Consider the following 26,474-nt stretch of genomic DNA (forward strand, 5'->3'; position numbering starts at 1 on the left):
AAACATTATTTAAACCATGCATAACACTGAAATCATGTGGATACTTCATTTTTCCTGCATAAATTGCATATTAAACTATTTAAATTAACAGTTTTATTTATGACATGATAGCAAAGTTACTCACTTAGACTTGGGGAATATGAACACCAACTTGCACAGTTTGAAACACAAGATGTTCTGCAATATGCTATTGTGGGTAATGTAAAATATAATTTTGTAGTAAGCAGGGAGATGCTCCAGTTTTTCAAGATTCAAATTTTGATATTTAAAATGTATGGTCCTGCTTGATGATTAATTTTGGTTTGTTTTTTTTTCTGCAGTAATTAAAACTATTTTTTTCCTGGAATTGAACACAGTAGTTCAGCAGCTCTTAATCAAATGTGATAAAACCCAGGATTTATGAAACCATTTAATGAGTGTAATAACACCTGCTTCTCACTGCAAATAGTTGAAAACAGGCACTTCAGCTGTAATTAACTCTTATCATTAGTGACCTTTTTCCAACGATACTTCTTAGGTCTTCAAAACGACAATTATAGAACTAATACACAATTACTGTCACATACAGTTTAGCAACTATTTCTGAAGACGTTTGTCTAAAGGTTTCAAAACAACTATAAAATGGTTCCCTTTGTTATGTAACATTGGTTAAAACTGACACACACAAAAATCTCTACCAATCAGCCATATATGATGCAGGCAGACTTCCTCGTACCTAGAATAAATATCCTCTCTCCCAGACATTAGTAGATATCATACTAAGGCTATAAGGAGCAGGGGTAGCTGTCAACACACACCTATTATGAAAAGCTTCAATTTATACATTATTTTTTTCTGCTCCAAGAAATCTATAAATTTATAATTAGACTCTTTTGCTGTTCAATATTTATACATAATAAACTGAGTATCTGAGGATGATGAAATATTGAAAGCTGAGTTTGTTATTAATAAACTCACACAGTGTAGTACCTTTTCCCTCAGGTCTGGCTGCAACTTTCTGGGGATCTGTATTCCATTATTTTTTTGCTGTAGTCCGAGCACAGTAGTCATAGACATCTCCTCAAACAGGATTAGGATTCTGCTCAGGTTTGACACTTGCTGTTTTTAATTTTCATTTTATCATAAGCAGTTTAAGATTGTTGCCAGTAGTAATTTGCAATTTTTATCAAGACCTCTTCATTATAGCTTCTGACAGGACAGATGCTGTAATTAATCATGCCAGACAACTGGGGATAGTGGTCAGACTGCATTTGCTGCACAGTTACTGCAGCCAAGGAAGGGAAAGAAGAAAATAAAGAATGTATCCTATTTTTCCAGAGTGAAACAGCACTAATAACCTGACACCACATAGGGTGTGAATGTTTCCAAACCCTTCATATGCAATACCCACCCTCTCCATCTCTCCTCTACCATGTCCTACTTTTATGATAAAAGGATCAGCGAAACTCTGAGTTGGGGGCTTATAGAGGGGAAGCCCATGGCAGGAGTTGTGCTTACATCTGAAATGGAAAGATACAAAGAAAGCCACAATTTGTGCTTGTCTCCAAACACCACTGCTGAGAGACAGGTTCTCTATGGTGCTCCTGCAGATAAATGCAACACAGGGTACCATGAATGCTTTGTAACTCTACCACCTGCCTTCTCTGAGAGACATACACAACTCTTCAGCAGGTACAAGAGCTGATCACACTCTTGGATCCCATCAGTACCTGCTTACGCAGTATGTGCATAAAAAAAATCCAAAACATGAACTAAATTTTCCTAGGAAGTGTTTGCATAAGGCAACGTTTCCAAGTTTTCCATCAAAGACTCATGGCTCATTGGTTTTACTGAAATGTCTTTATTCTATAGCAAGATAAAAGCATTTATTTTAGATAAGCAAAATACAAACAACTTAATTGCTGCTATCATAACTCATAAAAAAGTATAAAACAGCATAAAAACACAATAAGCAATGTAGCAATTAATAATTCATGTTACCAGTGTTTACATTAAAGCCTCATTTATGAAAACTTTACAACACATGATATGAAAACTTACAACTTTTAAAGAAAATATTTACATTGATCATTCGGTGGAGTTTCATTTAAATATTCCACTGCTTTTACAGCGTATTAAAAACTCTTGCTTTCATCTCAGCTTTCTGTAATAACAGTTTTATTTAAGTGCATTCCCCTTTTAAAAATACAGTGTATTCCATCTGAAACTTATCACTTCAACACAGAATATAATATTCACATTTGTTCTGTAACTGGAATTAACGTAAGAGTGTTAATGTCAATATATATTTTCTTACAGACTATGATAGATTTATTTGTAGAAATGAAGTGAAAGGTTGTTTCGAACATTTAAGTTCAGCTACTTGCATTCTGAAGACATGTAGGAGAGAAAAAACTTAAGAGCTTTGGCAAAAATCTGTGATTTACTCTTTTTTTTTCCATGACAAAAATGCCATCAACTAATTCATGTTACACAAGTATGATTGTATGAAAACCAATCATTTTACAGGTAGTTACAACTGTGCTTTAAGGGCTTCATGAGTTCATACTGCCTTGAAGTGCACTACTCACTTTTAGAGAAAGAAAGATTGTATCTTAAAACTCTGCAAGGCCATTTTGCAGTCATAAGGTTCAGGTATTTATTAGGCCATTTGATTCACATATTGCAGGTAAAGCTTAAATAAATTAAAAAGGCATCACACGAAAAAGAGCACAGCTGCTTTTTTTTTTTAACAAAATGATTTATAGTCAGCTAAAAGATGATACACAGCTACATTGTAGTTCTTTATTGCCTATCTAATAGACACTTCAGAGCATCATTTGATCTGTTATGCATCCCTGCATAACTACCATCAACAATTTACAGTTTTTAGCTAAATATGGTTTATTCTTATCCCCTTCACCACTAAAAAGCCATGTTACAGGATCATTTCTTTTCAGAAAATACTGACCTGTGATAACACTTGAGTCTGTGTCTGAGATTGTATTTGCGACTGGTGCTGCTGAGGTGCTGGCTGAGGGCTCCCAATGGCAGGGATGGGAGAAGTGATCTGAGAAGCTACTGGAGAGTGCTGCTGAGGAGAAGGCTGTGACTGATGTTGCATATGCTGCATTTGCTGCTGCTGCATTTGCTGAAGCTGCATGTGCTGCAGTTGCTGTTGCATTTGCTGTTGATTAATATGCTGAAGATGCTGATGCTGTTGCAAATGCTGTTGCATGTGATGCTGAAAATGCTGCTGTTGCATTTGCTGTTGTATTTGCTGATGCATTTGATGCTGATGTAGCTGCTGCTGTTGCATCTGCTGCATCTGTTGCTGCTGGAGCTGCTGTATCTGCTGCTGCTGGCTTTGCATTGATGGACTGACTTGAGATGGAGACGGCATTGCCACCATATTTGTTCCCATAGAGCTTATCAACGGGGCAGCAATGTTTGTTGGCATGTTTGGTGCAATTGTAACAGAAGCTACAATCTGATTCATCGGCAGTCTCATGGTTAAAGGTTTTGGAGCAATTGCTCTTGGAAGGGGCTGTTGAAGAGTTTGCGGAGAGGATGACACTGTTGCATGTTGAGAAAGAGAAGTATTCAGAATAAGGGAGGAAGACAGATTTGTGGATGCCAGTGTTTGCTGAACAGAACGAATTGTCTGGGCCTCAGCAGATTCAGCAGCGGCCTGTGTTTGGAAAATAAATTAATTTTATTTTTAACAAAAGAGACATTGCTACTGTTTACAAGAAATAAAGACACAGGTACCCAGGGAGACTTTTTCTTCTTTTGTTTTCTATCAGAAAAGATCACTGATTCACTGAACCATTGTATAACCTCTTCATCTGTCTCTGTATGATACATCCAGTTCTTTCTTGGACAAAAAACTAATTCATGCACTTGTTCAACACCAGAAAGTCACAGATGTCACATACCTTTTGTGGCTGAAAGAGCTAAAAAAGGCCAAACACTTTCTATATGTTTTCAAAAACCCCTGGTTCTTTGGAAGACAAATCTCAGCAGAAGCATATGTCCCCACACCAGTTACAGCATAAGAGTTTATAAACAACAAACCTTCTCACGCAACCTTTAAAATTTGCTTGTAGATTTTCACATCTAAGTAATCAAGACCAAGGTATCTACAAGAAACAAAAGCCTAAGGGAACACTATCAAGACATCCAACTGAATACCCTGGAAGGGATTCAGCTGCATCAGAGAGTGCCCTGCTTAGGGAATGCTGCCTTTTTTTCCAGTGTCCTGGAGGTTTCTGATAAGACATATATGAGGGAAAGGTCCAAAAAGGTCTATTGCAATAAATTGCATCCCTACTCTCAGCAACTACCTTGGATGAAAAAGCTACAGCAATTATGTCTTAAGTTGGAGGAGGCGAGATGAAAACCGGCCTTGACTTAGAGTGCAATTTCCACTTAGACTTCCCACAAGTTACTTGGCAGCCCAGGTCCCACGGATATTGGGAGAAAATTATTTCTGATGTTTTTGAAAAAGGAACTTAAGACTGAAGAACTAAATTCCCTCAAAGGTATTTAGAATTCTAGCTGCCGTTGAAGTTAGCATTGTGATACTAAACACTTTGAGAATATTATCTAAGTCCTAGAGACAACAGAAAAACACAGCTTTTCAACACAAGGAGAAGAAATTTTCCAGCTTTCAGGAACACATGTATAATGTCTGCTGTTGTATTTTTAATCAATAATTAAAACACACAGCAACTTTCTGTGTGATTTACTAATGCTCTGCAGTTGTATGTTCAAATAAACATCATCAGGAGTTAGATAGCATCACTTCCTTCTCTTGCTTTCTTGAGATCAAAGATATTTTTGTAACTGATCTTTATGAAATATTGGTAGAGAAATAACTACCTTGATTAACTTTTAATCATGTTTTAGATGTCCATAAGCATATTTCCGTTTATGGTATTCAGATGCAACAGATCTACAACCAGAGTAGTGCTGCTGCTTAGAAAGGTAAGTTCTCAAATAAGACAGCAGAGCTTTGTTTTCTTCACAAGTTTTATTTTACTTCAGCATCCACTAAAATACTCCATATAGCTTTGTGCCAGCTAGTCTATTTGTAGGTACTCTCCAAATTCAGAGCCACCACACATTTCTTCCCCTCACCTGCAAGAATCACTTAAGCTTTGCCATGTAGTAACTGCTCTCCAGCTCCACACAAAGCAAGTCCATCTTTTGAGGAGCACTTGAGGAAAAAACAAAACTCTGCAAATAGCTTGCAAATGTTAATGTCAGAAGGTCACTGTATTTTTCATGACTGAATTTTACTTTTGCAGTGAAGTGCATTATTTTGCCACCATAAAGGATGATGTACATTTGCAAAGTTATTGTTTGGTAATCATTACTGTGCCATTGGAGAGATGACTTTTCTTTGCAGACACTAAGAAGGGTTCAAGCAGCAGCACAACATCTGGTAGAGCTGTATTAATGCAATCCTAGGATTCTACTTCTATTTTGCATAACACCACACCCCCCACCACCAATATTTAAACACCACTGCCAAAAGCTAACTTCCATTGCATGGAAGGCATTATTAGGCTTACCTTAGAAACAAGGCTTGCTCTATAGGCTGCAAGTGCCTTTAGATACTCTTTTTTGGCAGCTTCAGTTTTTCTTTTATACACCTGTTAAAAGAGATCACAATTTCACCAACTTCAATTATTGAGGTGGTTTTGCCAGAATGAAAAGAAACAAAAAACAGAGGCCAAAATCCAGAAAATACTCTACTGTTACATGTGCTTTTTCTTCCCTGGCTACAGACTTTCAGGTCTACTGCTGGACCAGAACTTATATTGTGAATAAAAAAGGTGGCTAGAACAGCCAACTGCTTGACAAGACTACCTATGCACACTTTACTTCCCAGGAAATACTATCTTAATGACCCTAAGTAAATACAATATTAGAACATGGTGTATTTCAGCTCCTAAGAAGTATCTGCAGTAGTATAAAATAGCAGAAGATGTCTATGTAATATTTTTTTAAACAAACATTCAAAATACATATTAAAAAAAAACATCTTTAGAAAAGTTGTTTCATAAAGCTTGGACGTTTCTCTTTCCCCAAAGCCAGTATGAGGGAATAAAGTCTGCCTTTAAATCATGTTCACCATCATCTGTTAGATTACACTGAAGGTTTCCAAATGTATTTGATAAACAAGACCACTCACATCTTGCTGGAAGGCGTCCTATGTAAAATCTACTTTTTCATCACAGCTTCCATTACCTGTTGCTGCAAGGAGTATCAACAAGCAAATAGCCTCAAAGGATTTCCCCCCCTCCACTTCCATCCATGTGGAGGAGTTACTTGTGTGTTGAAAGAAGAACAACCCTCAAGGAAGAATAAATCTCATCATTCTGTACCAAGTTTGAGTTGGAGGTAACATTTTACACACGACATTGTAATGAGGCAGATGATTGCCTTCAAAGGCTGGAAATCAATACGCTTTGTAACAAATTCATAAGGCAGACAAAGGGAAATACTAAATGTGCTGTACCTTCCCCTTTTCTAACTTACGATTAATAGGAAACAAGAGCTTTGAAATAGGAATCGTCAAAAGACAGTCTGAACAGGTTTCTAGGACAGTATCACCTGAGATTTTTTACAAACTGCCCTTTAAAATTTGAAGACAAACACAGCCATTTAATACTACCTACTGCCTCTTATAACAAAATGCTTTTAGGTACCAGGTCTTCAGCAAGTTCAAAAATCAGTATAGCTCTAAAAAGGAAGAGGTCTACATCAGCAAGTAGCATGTTCTACTCAGAATAAAGGTAAGAAGATATTTTTTTACAAGGATTACTATTTTACTTCTTGCCCTGCATCAATTTTTTACCTGTTTCTGTTCTTCTCCTAAACTGTCCCACATAGAAGCCACTATTTTTGAGACCTCTCCAAATGTAGCATTCGGGTTCTGCCCTTTAATTGCAGCTTGTGTATCCCTGAAAAAAAGGGCATATGCCGACACTGGCTTTTGTGGCTCATTGGGATCTTTCTTTTTCTTCTTCTTAGGAGTCTTGGGCTTCTTGCCAGAATCTGGGGCAGCTCTTTTTTCTCCAGTAGCCTAAAAAATAGTAACAGCGAGAACAGTCAATATATACATGAAATAAGTCAGGTTAATTATGAAAAATTACTGACAGTCTGGTCTAATAATATATGGGTAAAACTACTATGTAGGCAACATTTTGGAGAGTCCCGTTGCACAAGACTTTCTCCTCCCAAAGAGTTCTTAATTTCATCAGATCTACTGGAACTAAATGTATGAGTAGTTACTACTCCTTGTAAGCATAGCTGAGAGAGTCAAATCTTCCAAGCTTGACCTGAAAAAATACACCCTAATGCTAATTTGTATTAAAAAATAACTGAAGGAAAAAAAAAAACAAACTACAGTATATTTTGAATTGGCAGCCTATGTTTTTCTATTAAGATGTAATTTCAGCAGCAGAGACTTAGAAGAGCTTGGAGGCATTTCCTGATTCCCACACTTAGATTATCAAGTAAGACATGGGTCAGAGGTTAAAAAGCCCACTCTTCAGGCAAAAAGCAGTAGCAACTCTGCTGCTTCTATCCACCTGCAGCAAACACCCACTGTGTCCAGCACACACCTCCAATGCCCCAGTGCAGGGTCAGGTGCCCGTGCAGTACCATTGGAGGCTCAGGTCACTGCCAGGCACTGGTACTGCTCCTACATCTCCCTCTTGCCCCTGGGATGGGGAACCCCCACAGCAGCACACCAGCATACAGGTAATTCTGGTCCCTGCATGCACCTCCTGCCCTGTACCATCTTTCATTGAACTATGCACAGATTATTGCAACAAGGGAATAATGTGGCTCTAAATATACCTCCGTGATATACATTTTACCTTGATATTTTGAGGATCCTGTGTAATGATCTTTCCATATGCACAATTTCCATTAACTTGATGAGAAAACCTGTCATGGAACAGTCTAAACTATGCCCTTTAAATATACCGATATGATAACGTTTGTGCTTTATTTTGTTGATAAAATTTTCCTTTTATAACAGATTTATTTAAAGCAGTGTAAAATGACTAAACTTTCAGTTAAAAGAAAGCTTATTTTATTTCTGTCTAAATGCATCTATGTTTTATACGACTCTAAAGAATACCAAAATGACAAAACTGTCCAAAGTTTCACCAGATCTATAAAATCTGAAATAAATTATGAAAGTATTAAACCATATACATATATATGTATATATATATATATATAAATACAGTTGGGGTATTTGCAATACACAATGGAGCTGTGGAAACAGTGCTCTGGATGCTAAAACTTTACATGGGATTAGAAGGCAACACAAGAAGTTCATGAAAGAAAATTTCTCTGCAAGTTATTAACTACAAAGACATCACTTCTGGCTCAGCAAGTACCTGACCACAAAACATGCTCTGGAGAAGTACCATTCTTGAAAGGGGCCTACACGGATGCTGGAGAGGGACTCTTCATCAAAGACTGTAGTGATAGGACAAGAAGTAGTGAATACAAACTTAAAGAGGGGAAGTTCACGTTAGATATAAAGAAGAAATTCTTTACTGTGAGGGTGGTGAGGCACTGGAATGGGTTGCCCAAGAAGTTGTGAATGCTCCATCTCTGGCAAGTGTTCAAGGACAGGTTAAACAGCGTCTTGGGTGACATGCTTTAGTGTGAGGTGTCCCTGCCCATAGCAGGGAGGTTGGGAGTAGAGGATCTTAAGGTGCTTTTCAACCCTAACTAGTCTATGATTCTATGTATATTTTTACATTTATCACTATGGAGTTATTACGGAAAGGTCTGAAGTGGCTAAACAGGAAATTAATCATATTTCACTATATTGTAACATTTGTATTTTATATGACCAAACTGCAGCTGAGATGATCCTGCCACCTGCCACATTCATGAAAATATAACATATAGACATGTAAGGCTTACTCACTACAGTGCCAGCAATAACTTACTCTATTTGATTCATCTGCATCTTCTTCATTTATAGAGCTGGATGGGGAAGGAGTGGCTGATTTACTGGCAGGTGGGGAGGGAGAAGTGTGTGGCAAATTAGTGCCTCCTAAATTTAGCCCCAGCTGTGCACTTAGCTGAGACTGGTTAATGGTGGTTAGCTGAGAAGGAGGCATAATTCCCGAATGAGTAGCATCAGTCATGTGGACAATAGATCTCATAATCAGAGAGTGATCCTGGCGATACTGGGAAACTTGTGTGTGACTCTGATCCTAAAAGAGATTGAAACAGTATTTAGTCATTAGCAGTTACCATATAGAATGATCAGGTAAAGTTACTTTCACAGGCTTACAGAACTGACTTGCAGAACTGTCAATTTGCAGTTTGGTTTGTTTCTTTTTTGACAAATTAGATGCATTCTTAATAAATTAAATGCAGAATCAGTTTCTACACTTGCTCCAGACTTCACTTCTCCCCCCCAGTTGTGAATGAGGGTTTTTTTGTGGAATAAAAATCCCCATTTTTAAACATTTCTTCCCTTGATGCAGTGTGAAATACCCAGATAAACAGCAGGGAAGCAGGCTGACTGATGACATGGGGAAAACACTGTAACTGAGAAGACACAAACTGCCATCAAATACAGAAAGTAAACAAAACCAGGGAGGGGGACATATACAGAAAGAAAAGCATTTTTCCTTTACTGACACTCAATTATTCTTAGCTGTTACTAGTAATAGGAGCAGGTATAAAACAATCCTGTCTGAGTGGGATTTTAAAGCTGATTTAAACAAAGCACAGTGCCCAGACAGGTCTCAAGTGCAGACACCGCAGCATGCTGGAGAACGTAGTCATCCTAACCACTCCTAAAAAAACTTGTTCCACCACACAAAACCAGACATTTTTATCTTTAACAGTCAAACACATGTGGAAGTAGCAAGCTATGTACCAATCACTGACTTCATTTTTCATGTACATCATGTCTCAGAAACTCAAGGACTCGCTTGGCTGTGTTTCTAGTTTCCTGAGGACACAAATTATGTCTTCTTCTACATCTGCACAACACTTACCACATTTATAAATTAAAAGCAAGACACTGAAGGAAAAGCCAACTGGAATCTGCGTATGAACAACTCAGTTTTCTTATTTTCAACCACACACAGATCAATACACAATGAATCAACTTTTGAACAGATTTTTTTCAACAGTTAAGACAATAAATAGCTCACAAATTGATTCAGCAACCTGATTAATCTATACCCATTGTTTGAACAGACAGTAACATGAGAAATAAATTAGATTTTGAAAACTCCTTCATTATTAATAACCTGCATTGCAATTAGTAGCAGGTGCAATGATCCTTAATGAAATGACACAGAACAAAGAAGCAGTGCTGGGCCCCTGGTGTACAGTCCAATGGACTTCCACAACAGAGTATGACCTTCCCAGTCCTCTCTTCTTAAAATAAGCCCAAACCAGTTTTCAAATATCTGTGTTTTCATTGAGGTAAGGTTAGCCCAAGAGACTTTCCTTGTACATTTGTACAACTCTTCCTGAACAGAGATAGTGGTTCTGTGCTCCCGAAAGCCTTTTCTTGGATGGGACAAGTGCAGCCGTACAAAGAAGCAATACATATGTTAGAGAAGATGCACAACCTGCCTCATCCATTTTATGTACAAGTGCTACAGCACCCTGCTTCCCTGTAGCAATAAATCATATTATTTGGTATTCATGTGTCTTTCTGCTGATGCCTATACAGAAAAAGAAACCCTTCTTAGCACTGAAGTACATATGATGTTGCACCTGGATCCAGTACAGAGGAAGGTAACCCCATGAGATCATAATCCAGATCCTATGCACTCTTACCCTCATTCTCCCTGTGCTTCCCAAGTAATTATCAGTTTGGCTCATCATCCATACAGCACCATGCTGTTTCTTCTACTTCTTAAATTCTTTTCATATTTTGAGTAAAGGAGTGTGCTTCCTTAGAGACGATTGCATGTGCCAAAAGTGGAGCACTTGATACAGAAAGATCAAAACATGAGACTTATTGGCTGAAATACCCATTTGCTTCAGGGCACCCTTCTGTGAAAATTTACTATCATTAACTACAGGGTCATTTTGACTGTGACTTGTATTGGTAGTGGCATCTGGAAGTCATTCAAAGTCTTTTCTAAAGGGATATCACTTTCTGCATATTACTCCATTCATTTTAGCTTACAGGCATTGCGTGAAGAAAATCTCTGCTGCTAAAGCAAAGGCACAGATCATCAGAATGATCATTTCTCTTTGAAATGAACTTTTGTCATTATTTTTCAGGTAGAACTTTCTTGGAGGCGTTCTACACCTAAAAGGCTAGCTTTTGTTCTCTCTTCATTGTTACACAATACAGGCTTTTCTGTCTTTTACACTGAGGCTACAAAATGTGATGACGTGGGTTACAAACCATTTACTCCAAGTCTTGTCATTTTGGTTGCATCTCTGATTTTACTGAGACTAAATTCTCTTGACTTGCACTGACCCAGAATCTAATTTTATACACACTCCCATGAATTCTTAACTGTCCCTTTTTCTGACACTATTTGATGCTTGTACAGTTTTTTACATCCATTTATTCCAGATTTTCTTTTCTGGATCTCTTCCTAATTTTTTAAGCTTTTTTTGTTTGGTTGGTTTTTTTTTTTTTTTGTTTATCTTAAAATCTTTATTAAAAGCTAAAAGTGGAAACAACAATATTTTGTAGCTGGCTGTCTAGAACCAGACAGACAAGGCATGAAATATATATTTCATGACATACCATATGAAATAAAATATTTTCTATTATTTCCAATCTCTTATAATTCACATGCACTTACGCTTATGTACATTTGATACCGACAATGTATTTTCTACACTTTTAATTTAAGTTACATGGCTAATCAATATTTAGAAAATGGCAAAGGAATGGAGATTTAATTTTTTACTGTGTGGTATGATGTTGTGGGCCTCAACCTAATGTATCTATAGAATAGCTTTCAGACAAGGAAGTATAACCCATTTTTTATGTTTGACAGTAGTTTGACAAGTAGCAAGAAGTTAGGGGAGCTAGTCAATAGCAACATGAAAGTCCACAGCATTTGTATATAGCTCCTGAGCAAACAAAATCTTCAAAGAAGGAATCAAGAAAACAAAATTTCCATCAATTATCTTAACTCTTATTTTTTCACTTACACTACAAAGACCAGTACTGAACCAAAAGGATCTGCAGCATTTCATTATGCACAAAATGTTTATCAAAGAAGTGATTAACAATGAAAATCATCTCATAACAGGGGCACACACAGAAATACAAGTGCACTATCCACATGACATCCTAATTACATTACTACATGAAAATTGAAAAGCTCATGAATTCAAAATAATCCACTGAGAATACCATGAAAATTTTAAAGACTATCACAAGCTCTTTTACATAAACTTAACCAGACGTAAAAGTGATACATAAGCTTTATAAGCATTTAAGATTTTGTAATATTATGCAAAAAATGACAGATTAGTTCTGACAAAAAATCATGAACTTCTCAAGTGGACGGAATCGAGTTTTGATTGAGCCTGATCTGCTTTACAGTCTTGAATTGAAGCTAGGCAAAACTTGGTGATTTTAAACACAAGTCAGGCAAAAAACTCAATCACTGATCTACTCAGCATGACAATCAGGCAAAGATATAATGTGTGAAACAGAAAATCAAAGAGAAATAACTCATGTGATTCCTCCACAGAATAAAATGACTTGGATCTCTCTTTTGTTATCTTACATGAGTGATACAAAAAACCCGAAGGTACAGATAACATTTACTGAGGGGAATGTCAGCTACCTGTATGGTCTCTTCAGTTATACACAGGGATAAAAGAGGCAAAGTACTATCCAAAATCTTTCTCCCTTCTCAAACGACTTTATGGCAACTATACCTAGGCACACTGGATTTCTGTCACCACTCTCTTACATGGCTCCAAAAGTACACATTAAAAAGGCATTCAGCATTTGATGCATACTAGGCCTCATCAAAGGAATCATAAGGATACCCATCCATCAAACTACCCTACTTTCAACTATTCTAATCTATTTAGACAGTTATGCCAAAGAAGTCATACTTGGGCATACTGCTAAAGTACACTTCTCACGGTATATGCCATATCTATAGCTTACTTCGATTTGCTAAAGTAAAAAATTGACAAAATATTAATTCCTCAACAGTCACTGGAAAACAAACAACAGATTAACGAGACCTAAAAAAACGTAATGTTGTGAACTCCCATGCTTTAATTTATACAGTATGATCCAAGGTGTTTTTCAATAATTACTGTACCTGAGCCAGCAGAAGTGAAAGACACCATTGAGTAATAAGGGAAAAAATAAGGAAATAACAGAAGAATGAACTTTCTTTTATCAACATCCAGTTGTTAATACAGCTAGTAATACAGCTCGTATCTGTTTTGACAGCTAAATGCATCCAGCCATTACATCAAGATATGCCCTAATTTCCACTAACCCTGCATTTTGAGAATCATTTATATGCAGTAGTTTTATCCTGTTTTATCCCTGTTACAATTTTAATCTCTATGAGTAGTCAACATTATATTTTAAAATATAACTAGGAAATTACTTCTTTAGAACATTTTGAGTAACCTTGAAATCTTGATTAAAATCAGTGTCTACAGCCCTCAATCATTTAAATAGGCAACAGCTCCCTAGTTAAACTCTGTAGCCATGCCAGGACTGAGCCCATGGAAGTGCCTACAGGAACATGTAGGGCTAGGATCTGCTCCTATACCACATGAGCTAGTTTAAGGAAAATGAGAAATCTGCCAACAAAAATATCTATGCAAAATCCAGCATTTATGGTTATGCTAACTGTGCCCTGGTTTCAGAAGCTGACTTAAAACATTATATATTCTATTGCCTAAGGAATTTATCACTGTCAGTGTAACATAAACTGATGTAACATTTTAAATGATATGTTTAAGTTGAATGAAATGCACTGCAAAGTATAGTGAAATCTTCACTTGTCCCTGTCTGTAAATTACTCCCCTTACTTTGGGGTAAATCAGCATATATCTATAAGAAAACCTTAATACTCTTTTTCTCCACAAGTAAAGCACAGCTAAAAGAATCCAATTATCTAAATTTTTACTAGATTGGAATTCAATGCCAATCAAAACAAATCAAACTAACAGGATGCTTTTCTCTGTCAGAGATTAAATCTAGAATACCAAAGAGTTGCACTTGGTACTGCCACTACTGAGGAACTGTCCTTCCTCTCCCCTCCACAGATACTGCCATCACTAATAGATCTGTCAAACTGCAGCTATCAGAAGATTCACTACAAGCAGCAATTTCTTCTTTCTGGCAATGAGAAAACTCTCACGGTTTGCTTCATGTCTTTGTTGAAAAGTAAACCTTACCTAATTTAATTCCCAAATAAAGACTTCAACAAACAGTACATGTCCATTCAGAAAAAAAAAAGTAAAAAATTACGCTTGCAGCTGGATCTAAAACATCAGTTGATGAGAAGAGGCTTACACGCATTCTACTCCCTTTCTTGGTCTGTCTGTTCCCCAAGTTCAGCTACACCAAAAATTACTCTTTTCTGTTCATACAGAGCACATACACCACAGCAGAGACATGAAGAGAAGAAAAAAAAAACAAGAAAACAAAACAAAACACAAAAAACATGAGGGTCCACTGATGTAGTCCTCAAAACTGATCAACTATTTCCTTTTGTTCTGGCAATCACAGATGTCTCTAGAAATTCACCTCCTGCTATATGAGTTTCCCTACATGGCTGCAACCTCCAAGTTAAACATGTCTTATTGGAATCTTTCTCATTTATTGTGGCTTGCTTTTCCTTGGAGTCTGACCTGCAACCATGTTTGCAGTGGCCCCTCGTGCGGCTAATGTTCCTCACACTCCCCTCTGCAGCACAGACCTTCCTTCAGAGCAGACCTGACCTGTTCCAGGACATGGTCAGAGGGCTGTGAGACACCAAATCACAAGTTAAAACCATTTCTTCCATGGAACCACATTTGGGGATTAGGCAGTAGAGCACAGCACCACCTCAGAGGTGCAGTGCCAAGCAAGAAGGTGCCAAGGGATGGATGGGGCCAACCAGCCTCAGCACCTGCTGACCAACACTGCTCCAGTCCCAGGTCTGGGCACCTCTGCAACACCTCTGCGGCCTCTACTGGTACCTGCCCATTTGCAGCATGCTCGGCTATCTTTAACAAAATGCTGCATTACATGGTGAAGTAATACTAAAGCTCACAGCTAGCCCAAAATCACACAACTACTGCAGTAAGAGACAATGACTTTTCTCTGAAATGCTTATAATTCCTACCCAAGATGACTCACCACAGTCAAATGGAGGGGTTGCTGTTTGGGAACTTTGTTCTTACCCATTTACCTTCCTATGACTCTGTCACTCCCTCATGCAGTCCCCAAAGTAGGCTGAGAGATCAATGCTTCTTGGCTGCGTCAGCTGCTATTAAGTCCTTCTGCTCTGGAAAGGGCTGTGCTCTTGCAGATCGGCAGCATCACAGGCTTGCTACAGCCCTCCACCCACCAACAGCAGCAGCTATGGATGCTTCAGTATCACTTAATTCTTTATAACCTAATTTTTACACCATTTTGCAAAGGCATTTAGAAACATATTCCTCACTCTCTTCTCCCCCAAACATCTACCATACTTTAAAGCATATTGAATCACACTCCTTTTGGACAAGGTACCCAACAGCATGATCACAATACATGTGTGACTCAGATCACAGATCTGGGCTCTCATCTGATGAGCCTCTTGGCATGATGAGTTTCTCTTCAAATTAGCAGTACAAGCTTAGGTCTGCTGTATGCAAACAGCAAAGGCACATTGCAAACAAACCCTGGATACTTAAAATTAAGTCTCAGAATGTCAGATAAATGCTGTTAGCAGTTTTGTTACAACCTCTACAACTTCAGGTGCTTCAGCTACCAAATCAAAGGCAGACTTCAAAGGTTCTTGTTTATGCAGTAAGCAACATGGGAAGAGACTGCAAGAAAGCATGACAACTAACAATTATCAAAGGTAACAAGAACTGTGCAAGAAATCAAGAAATTGGGGGGGGGGGGACAGACATGGGGGTTACATAGCACTTGTTAAAAAATTGCTATGAGTGTTGGTAGTTATGTTCTGGGGGGTATTTTTTTTGGGGGGGTGGGTTGGGGGCAAGTTGGGAGTTTTTGCTTGGGTTTTGTTTGTTTGTTGTTGGTGGCTTATAAAGCAAATCAGAAAAGTAGGTCTCGTTATCGTTTGTACTACCAGAGCCGTGTATTTTCTTTCTAGCTACCTGACAACATAGAATAATTTAAAACTCTACAGACATTTAGCACTTCTTCATAGCTTGAGAACTTGAAGTGGAAGCTGAGCATTGCATAAGCTGTCGAAGGGAAACAGGTGTCAACAGCAGGGAATGGCAGGAATTGCAAAGGAAGTTTTCAAATGACACACAAGAACAAGGGTGGCTGGGACCAATGAAGTGCTTGGCCAGGTACAACATATCCAGACCAGCTGCATCTTCTGCCTCGTTTGGCTGGCTTAAGAAAGTAACACCTGATTTACAGAGGCAGAATAGTTTAAAGCCATGGCAGAGGCTTAAGGCTCAGCTAGCATCCACAATCATATATGTCTGTGTTCTTTCTGAGCTCAGCTCTCAAGGGTATCGGAGATTCTCCCTAATTCCTGACAGCTTTCCCACAGGGTTATGTAATTTTTCACATACTCATATGGCACATCACAATTTTTTTCAAAGCTGATGGTTCTCAATTTAGGCATTATTAATATAAACCAGTCACAGTCTTTTTTCCCGACTGTTCAGCCAATGTTACTGTGTTTCTTTTCTTTCATGCCTAAGTCCCTCATGTATCTCAATATGTAATAACCTACTGGCATCACTCTTTAATTTTTACCACCACCAAGAAACTGCTATTCAGTTAGGTGTCTTTGGCAACTGTTGCCATTTTGTTTGCTATGGACAGGTCCTTCCCTGCAGTTACTATGAGTTGCTAATTTTTGGAAACACCAGAATATATTTCCTTCTCCAGCCATAACGGCTTATTAACAGATGGCTCATTGTGCTGTATCGATGAGAAAGGAGGGAAGGGCATGTCTCTCAGAAAAGTGACTACATTATCCACACTGATTACTACAATGTCACCGAGGACATGAAAATCTACACACTATTAAACCCCTATTATTTAGTACATCATCAGGCTAGCACTGTCTTCATATCACATTAGAGTCATTGCAGGAAGCCACCTCTATCTGTTGCCTCCAGGGATTCCAGCCCATTGTCCACCTCCCCCAGAAGGTCCCATGAGCTGTGCACATACACTCCCTGAAAAGTAACTAAACACACACAGCCACATCATTAGACCTAAAGTAACATCTTTAACCTTTCACCAGTAAAAGAAGTCAGACTCTCTAAAGACTTGAAAGTTCATCAGCAAAGCACATAGCTCGGATCTGTGACAGAAACCAGATCATCACAGCGCTGAGCTGACAGTGGACACCAGAGATGCAAAATCCCAACACAGTCTTAACGGTCTAACTTTACAAAGCATCCACCACCATTTAAAAGGTTCTGTATATGGCCAAATGTTACGGACCTGAGCCACCAGAGCATCATTTAATTTGGTATTATTTAATTTTGAGATTAATTTTCTTGGTACCAAAAAGTATTAAAAACCATGGGTTTTAATGGCTACCATTTCTGCTGAGAAATGCCAACACAAGCTGGAATGACACTGTTGATTTTAGAACTCGACTTTGGTTAATCCACCATAGTAACCAAAAAAAAAAAATAGAAGTAAGAAAACTCTGAAGATAATCTCTCTAGTCAGAATAGTTGCCATTCTTATAAATGGATAATTATAACCTTTTAGAATTAGTTGCATGTTTTATATTAAAGATGACAATAAACATGTTCATAACAATAACAAGGGCTTGTTTGAATAGACCACTCCAGGCGTTAAACACATTAATGACCCATGAAATAACTGTTTCATTTGCAACACGTTAAACAATGTTGTTATAATATTGTATTAATTGAAAACCTACCCATTCTTTCTAGATAGGAGATTACAGACTGGGTATTAAAAGAGAAATCTGCAAATAACTTTCATTGTAAAGGAAAATTAAACATACAAATTAGAGGCACACAGTCTGGTGAGTAGTGAAATAACTGTCTTTTGCCAATTTTAAATTAACTTTTTTAGCTTTTATTCTTGCAATATTTTGTTGATCTATTCTATTTAAGGCTAATTAATAATTTGGAAATTCAAACTACTAAAAAAAAATTTAGACCTTCAAATAAAAGGCACCACTGTTTTGAAACTTTAATAATATATTGTTGTATGCAGCCTTTAAAAAGGGCAAATTTGCAACTCAGCTCCTTAAAACCACATCATTGAGCTGTTTATTAAAAAGTCTGTTCCTGAAATAAAAGCAATAGTCACCATCGTGTCTTTGGCTTGAGCACAGTGCCACTTCTAAGTACCAATGTCATTAAAGATGAGCATATTCCACTATGAATTAGCCTTATCTGTGCAGAATCCTGAATGCACTGATGGCACGGCAACAATTATTAAATATAAACAGGCTCAAATCCTTAACAAATAGAAAACACATTTTCTCCAGCAGCACAAGTAATACAAAGAGCAATATATGTAAAATTATCTGTCTGGGTTTGTAACATCTGTACTTTTTTGAATTAAAAAAAAACCAGACTGAAAAGAGACAATTATTTTACTGTCTGTTTCTTAGATATCAGAAAGAGAACTTTGAAATCCATCAAAGCTAACCTTCTGTTATGTACAACAGGCTAAGCTGAAAAGAATGTTAACAAGTTCAATTTTCATTTAATCAGCACTACTGCTCTCTGAAATGTTTCATTGCAGGAAAGAAATAAAAATAATCTATATGGTAATTATGAGGATGAATCCCCCAGTAACTTTCAGCTACATGAAAGGTCAGTTCTATTCAAGATATTTTATCAGTCCCCTGCACATACTCCTGTCCTGTCATTTTAAATCTGAACAGCATTTTATTTTCCCATTTACAGCTACCTGCAGAATTAAGTACTTAAGCCAAATAAGAAGAAAAAAAAAAAAAAGAAAAAGAAAAAAAAAAAGTTGAATGCTGGCAAAGGCTATAATAGCATGGAGACAAATAGTTCAGCTGCTCTCTCTCAAGCCTCTGGGGCTGCAGATTTTTCTTCTCCTGGTGCACTGTGGGTATTCAAAACTTGTTCAACATGATTTCATTTCATTTCAGGCACTGCCTGAGAAAACTAAATTACAGAATCAATCATACAGAAGGTCAGAGTGAGACTTCATTACAAGTATTGCATGCTTGCATGAATATCTTTCATTTATGACTGACCCAATATGTCACAATAGCTGTCTAGTAAAAATAATCCACTTTCTGAAATTGATGTACTACTGATGTCAATGCTACTCAGCAGGCTGGGCAGATTAGAGAGGTGTTAAAAAAAGGAACCCTCAGGAGCACAAGTGTAGTTTTATGGAATTGCCACAGTTTGCAGATTAAAATAATTTTTCTATGGGCAGCCCAGCAGAAAACAGAGCATTAATATAAAATACTGCGGGCTGATTTTTAATGAGGGTATTGCTGCTGATTTCCACTTATTTATATTCAAGTATTTATGGGGATAATATTTGCATCATATAAATTCAAGTGTTCTTTCAAGTCAAATGTACATCAACACACCATTTTTCAGTGACTCATTTCTGAACATCAGAATTTCATTTGCATGTAATTAAAATATTAAAATTAATCAAACTGACTCCATTTTATCTCCTTTTTTGTTGCAGTTACCCCTTCTTAAACATAGAAAAATGCTGTTAACTAAGATAAATGTGTTGTGCTTGTTGCAAATGAGAATTAATTAGCATTGCGACAAATTGTCACTCTTTCCATAGAATGTGTATCATAACAATATGAACAATTCTTAACTCATCAATACAACCTTCTAATAATTGCTAGGCCACATTAATAAATATCCTTCTGGTGCCACTAATGATTTTTTCAATATAATAATAGACAAAGAATATGTTAAAAACAGAATCTTTTATTTTTGGTTTTCCTGTGGGAAATACGTGAGACACTTGCAGAAATATTACAAGATGGCTAGCTAATGCCATATCTTGAGGAAGACACAGCAAAACCTTGACATAACCTATTTTTAACCATGCCTCTGGCGATTCTGAATTCAAGTTTATAGGTGAACATGTCAGGTAGTACATAGAAAAAAGCCAAAGACACACAGTATTGATCATCATTCTGTCCAAGCCCATTTTAGTTTTTCAACATTTGTGATTTAAAATCTTATGACATTTCTTCAAGGTGAAATTCTTCTACTGGACTTTTCAACAGGGTAGGACTACATTTATATAAATTACATAGTGTTTACAGGAAAGCTCTTTAATGTTTCACAAGATAAACTCAGTGCAGTTCATATGAAAATAATTTAAGTTATATTCAGCTAAAGAAGCTTTAGTGATTAGCAATACACTACTAATACAGCCTTTAAACAAGACTATCCTAGTACCGCTGGGTGAGAACATTGTTCTGTAAGTGTATACGAACATCATAATTATTTTACAACCCCATCTTTAGTTCTTTCATATATAGTAAATTCAATTGACCATGAAATGAAATTTCACAGTTAAAATGCCTCCTTTACATTTTTTTATTGCTGCAATAAAGTTTTTATAGCTCCAAGGCAAGGTAATTCATGAAATGTCTAATTTAAAGATTAAGTCTAATAGTATTAATAAATAAATATTTACCAGTTTAATAAAGTCACATTTTTCACATAAAAGATGATATGTTTTCATTTTCTGTTTTTGAAATACAGATTAACTGCTGGAAATTTTGAATACTAAAGAGAACTATGTGAGCTCAGCGGGAACCTACGCAAAGACCTTCCGTTAATGTTTTTAAACTTCCTGTAACTATCCAGCATTTACTAGCAAGAGAAGATGACTACTGACTAAAACACAATGGCAGGGGCCACTCCAGCACACAGTATAAAACCAATCAAGCAGTTGTGGGGAAGTGTCTGACAAAAGAACTATGTGGCTCCTCCATGTGAAATTACTCAATTCATCAATTCTCTGCAGCAAAACTACACATAAGATACCAATCTGCAGCTTTGAACTGGCAATCACCCTAGAAAAATGCCACTGGACTGTAAGGGATGCGAAAGCATGAGTTTCTCTAGATCTTCTCTTTGACCAGTATGGGAACAAAATCTTACTACTGTAGTTAACATACACTGTGCCATGAATTTCTATATTGCAGAATCTACAAAAGAAGCAAAATATGAAAAGCCTTTCACCCAGTGCAAGAAGAGGTACAAGGAGGCCTCTTCTGGCTGGAACTGTTTAGGTGAAAGTATTCACTCATGGAAGAATCCAATTCAGTGAAACGATGCAAAATTAAAAGGCAAAACCGGGTCAGGTTGCAAACCACTTGATAACATTGAGGGGATACTCATACACGTAACACAACACTAATCCAGCCCATGATATTTATTACATATTCCTGAGCAAGTTTCATAGTATCATAGAATCATCTAGGTTGGAAAAGACCTTTATCATCAACTCCAACCTTTCCTTTACCCCAGGACTGCCAAGTCCACCAAATTTCGTTGTATTCAGTGTACACATGCTTCATTACTTTAGTTTTCCACGTAACATTCATGAATCTCAGGTTATATTAATCTGATTTTTCTTTAGTAGTTGCCCAAAATACCCAGTGCATAAAAATTCAACACAAAATGGGATCTGAAAAAAAAGTTGTATCCTGCAAGGCCTGTTTTATACAGTTCCCGCTTTGTATCTATGGAGTTACTGAATTCTGTACCTCTAAAGTAGTCAGCAGTTTGTGCTTAGTTCTGTGCTAGCTACTCTTCATGAAGTTTCCTCAGCAAGGAAGCACTAAAATTTGAAATGAAGTCAGAAGCCTGCAGAATTCCCCAGAAATATTTGCTGCATGTTGATTTGTATATCTTTAATCAATTTTTGCTTGCCAGAATAATAAAAAACAATGTACATGAAATCATAAACATGACAACACAATTTTTATTATAGTCCAGCAGTAAATCTGTATTTTCACTACACAAAGCTTAGCAAAAGGTCTATATAAGACAACTTATCAGAAGTTGATGAAAAATATCTGTTCAAGCTAAACAATCACTCTGTCTTCAATATGCAATATAGAAACTAATTCTAATTCTAACCACTGATTTTAAAATGCTAAGTATGATGAACTGACTCACAGCTGTGTCTCATCACTTTGACTATGAATTCTACTGCACAGTGCTTAGAGAAATCCAAGCAGGGAGATCCCTCAATAAAAGGGAAATATAAGTGGAAACTGCCTGTATGCCCTCGCGCCGAGATCAGAGCCATACAGTATGTATAGATTCTGGAGAAGACTCCATGCAGCCTTGGTTTTCATTGTTGTAATTAACAGGAATCATCACAGGAATTAGCCTAAGCGTACCCGTCAGTCAGCCCTTCCCCACACCCAGGTCATCGTTTCCCATTCCTGGGGTGCTAGAAACAGCCCAGGAGAACAGGCTCAAACTGCTTCACCCTCTATGGTCAACAAGAGCACTAGACAGAACATAGTCTTCTTATGGCCCTGTATTTCTCAGTATGGTCAAGATAATACATCCATATTATACAAGTTAAAAAAAAAAATAAATAAAAAAATCTATTTCAAGTTAAACAGATTTAGGCCATGGAACATACAGAAAAATAGGGAAATAAAAGGGGTTTTATTGCTGGCATACTGTGTCTGGCTCCCTTTCTAAACTGCTTTCAATACTGCACTTTCAAAATATCCTGATAGCTGTCAGATGTGGGTCCTGTATTTGAAATACAGACAAGCAATTCCTTCTGAGTGCTGTAGCTCACCCTGACCAACAAAATGGTCTTTCAACTCTTGATGGCAGTGTCAACTGTATAACACAATTTTGAACTTTAGCAGTGCTTGGGATGCACATGATGCCAATGCATATGGGCTTCCAAGTCCATTCCCAAAATTTGAACACTATGTTTGTAAAACCTGACTGCTTCTTCAGAAGAGATCTGTTCACACACAGTATACCCCTGCACTGTACTTTAACAACCATGTTTATCTTCCTGAATCCACCAATATTAAACCCTTAACCATTTGCCAACTGCCTAAGGGAACTGAATAATAGCATATCATTGTTTGCTCTGTAACATTCACAACACATGTCAGTGTTCATACAGAACACTCCCGCACTTGATGCAGAACATTTGCAAATGTTTGTTTGGACCAAAACACTGGAAAATTGTCAGATCTTCTGAGAGGTCAATTAAAACTGATAGATGACACAAATCTGTATTACTGTGCCTTGACAGACATTAGGCAATGGAAACACAAAGAACCAGACCTACCATAGGCAATCCATTGCTGTGGATGATGCCATCTTGCTCCACAAGATTGCGGGATATTGTAATAGAGGGAAGATCCAAGCTCTGTGGGGGAAACTGAGGTGTAAATTCATTTGCTTGTGCAGGCAGCTGGTCACCAAGGCTCTGAAAAGGCATCAGTAAATCTGCCATCCCCAGGGTGGGGTCTGACTCGGGGGGGGGGGTAATGGGTGGAATTTCAAACTCTTCATCCCCAAGGCTCGGTGTATGGAATGTCTGCTAAAAAAGGACAGGACAAGGAAAACCACGTTAGGGCACATGGCTCTCAGCAACCTCCTCCAGACCTGCAGTCCAAATCTTGCTCTGATTTCAAATGCAAACTCTATTTGCAACAGAATTTTTAAGTTTTGTATGCTGAGGGGGTTTGTGGATCATTCTGAGTAAAGATTTAAGTCTCATTATCATATGGCTTTAATGGAGTATCAGTATTAACAGTTTTTTAATGCCTACTTAATTAGCAACATCTGTCTGTTGCTAGTCAGAATATCAGCTACATTGGATTTGGCTGTATAACAAATTGCCACTTTACTGATATGTTAGTAAAATAGCACAAACAGCTTACATTACTCTCATGCTTCATAAAATACTGACGATTTTGTAGCGTGCGCACACACACACGTACAACATTAATTCAGCACTGACCATTTCACACCTTTTGCTTTCTTTTTATGCACTAATAAACATGGCATATTATAATTCTGGTCTTTATTTCTTTTCCATCCCAAAAGCACAATGCACCCTTTTAAGCAACGGTTGTAATGGGGAGGAAAGACACATATAAAAGAGTGACGGTGATTGCAGCAGCTTCCAGTACTTTCTGAAGCAAGCCAGTTTTGCTGGAACAGTAGGTTTGTCAAGAACTAAACACCTGTTAAGATGCCGTGAGCAAAACATTTACTGCCAGTTATCTTCCGGGTTTGTGCATGTTTGTACGTGTGCATGTGTCTGTCAAAGATAATCTTTATTCAAGTGGAGTCTGTATCTGGCTTCAACATTGCTGACTTTTATTTGGGAAACAAATGAGCTATGCTTATTCAGATTTCTTGTGAGTTAAATGAACTTTCATATATTATTTCAGGTCCACTGCTACTTAATAATAGAAATTCAGTGCTTGAAATTAGGCCATTTTAAATGTATCCAAATCAGCACTGTCTTGATCAAACTGGGCAGTTGGCAGTCCTAAAATGGGCACTCCTGTCTTGTTCTGGACATGCAAAGCTGCTCTAGGATTTGTTTGTTTGCATTAGTTCAGGATTTGAGTTCGGGGGGGGGGGGGGGGGGGGTGGTGTTTTGTGTATTATTTACATTGTTTGAACGAGTGACTTAATGCCAGTTAATTTAAAAATTATAAGTTCAGTGAAAGAGCTCATTAACTATTGCAAATTGTCATCCTTCAAACTGTTAATGATGATATAAATTAATAACCACTTGAGAGAAGACGGAAACTGAAACACAAGAAAAACCTTCACTTGCATATAGAACCTGTCAGCTGTCATTATTGGTCTCACACCAGAAATGATGAGGTCCCAGATTGCTCCAGTCTGCAGTACTGTAGGAGTCTGGTGAGACTCTACCCATCTCACTCAAACTGCAAGACAGCAGTTTAATTCTGGATGTGAAAGCTGGGCCTGGATTATGGAGACATTTGACTTCCCTGCTGCTATATTACAAAAGGTGTGAATTTTCCTTCCTGTGGACCCTGCAGTTCACAAACACAAAGGATGGATTGGCCAAGAGAAGTGGTTGGCTAATGAACCCTATGGCTGCATTTGCAGTTATTTTGGCACTAATGTGGTCTAGTAACAGATGCAACTGTAATTTGTGACTCATTTGCTACCCCATTACTGCTTAATGAAATCTAACATATCACATTAACAATACGGATAAACACTCATTCTTGATATGTGGCATTTGGCTGTTTTCATTACCAGTGTAATTAACACTTGAAATATTATTTCAATAAATATTTAAGCTGCTTTAACATGGGTCCAAGTAATCATGACATGGAGACAGAAAACATAAAGCAAATGTGTGGGTTCTAAGCCTGAATGTGCTCTAGGATTACACTCTTAAGGCATTATTTACAGGAATAAAATAGGCTTCAAGCTCAGCAGTGCTCAGGCCCAAAATCATAGTGAGAAAGCTACATTCACATTAATGTAAAACCACTATAATTAAATAGACTGTAAATGCAGTGATTGCAAAGTTAGGGTCATGATTTAACACTCATATTTTTATTCCTTGATTCAAGCAAAAAAGTTCAGTGAAATCAGTATTTTTATAGTACATTTGAACCTCTCTTTACCTGACATCTTTATGAGATAGTAATTATAAGAACTGGATTTTTTCTTCCCATCTAACAGAATAACTCCAGGGCAGCTGTATAAATATGTAACACAGCTAGACAATAATGCAGTATTTTACTTAGAAAAGTAGCCTTCATCTCAATACTATAGCTTACTACAAATGTAAGAGTAAATTGATGAATATCTGAACATTTTTTAAATATGAATTCAACTCTCACTATATAACTCATCCAAATATATATGTGTTCTTTTTTAAAAGCATATAATGGACCTAAGATCGAGGATAAAATAGATGTAATTTGAGAAGAAAACAAGCCCCTTAGTGAAGTAGTCTTGAATCCAAATCGCTGCAGCATTCAGTCTGTAAAAAAGGCCTAAATAGTACGCAATTTGGGATTGCAGTAAGGTGTTGTTATGACCAAAAGATGGTATAACATTTGTGAGATTTATCTTACCAATCACATTTTTTAAAGTTATTAACTTTTCAAATACTTATATCTTATACTTTTGGGGGTTTTTTTTAACTGTGTGCATGGTTAAATGCCATCTGTACTAAAATGTTCAAAACATTTGTTCCTTTTGATAAAAATGCAAATCTGGAGAACTGTTGTATCAACACATAACAGCCAATGTCTGACACG

General features: G+C 37.3%; 1 protein-coding gene across 3 annotated transcripts in view; it reads right to left on the reverse strand.

Annotated features, from left to right (window-relative positions):
* Positions 1-1,738: 1,738 nt before the first annotated feature.
* TOX3 (TOX high mobility group box family member 3) overlaps positions 1,739-26,474 on the reverse strand; it is an 81,697-nt gene continuing 56,961 nt past the window's right edge. Inside the window, exons 3-7 of one of the 3 annotated variants that reach the window (XM_057422808.1) lie at positions 23,492-23,746; positions 8,970-9,239; positions 6,848-7,075; positions 5,559-5,639; positions 1,741-3,670 (exon numbers count right to left, since the gene is read on the reverse strand). In XM_057422808.1, the coding sequence (XP_057278791.1) occupies positions 2,936-3,670; positions 5,559-5,639; positions 6,848-7,075; positions 8,970-9,239; positions 23,492-23,746 (1,569 nt within the window). In that variant the 3' untranslated portion in view covers positions 1,741-2,935. Of the gene's footprint in view, positions 3,671-5,558; positions 5,640-6,847; positions 7,076-8,969; positions 9,240-23,491; positions 23,747-26,474 lie in introns of all 3 variants that reach the window. The other 2 variants (XM_057422806.1, XM_057422809.1) reach the window with 2 other exon arrangements.

This window comes from Pezoporus wallicus, unplaced genomic scaffold, assembly GCF_028554395.1.
Source record: "Pezoporus wallicus isolate ANWC-B61680 ecotype Strahan unplaced genomic scaffold, APGP_CSIRO_Pwel_v1 contig_7891, whole genome shotgun sequence".
NCBI lineage: Eukaryota > Metazoa > Chordata > Aves > Psittaciformes > Psittacidae > Pezoporus > Pezoporus wallicus.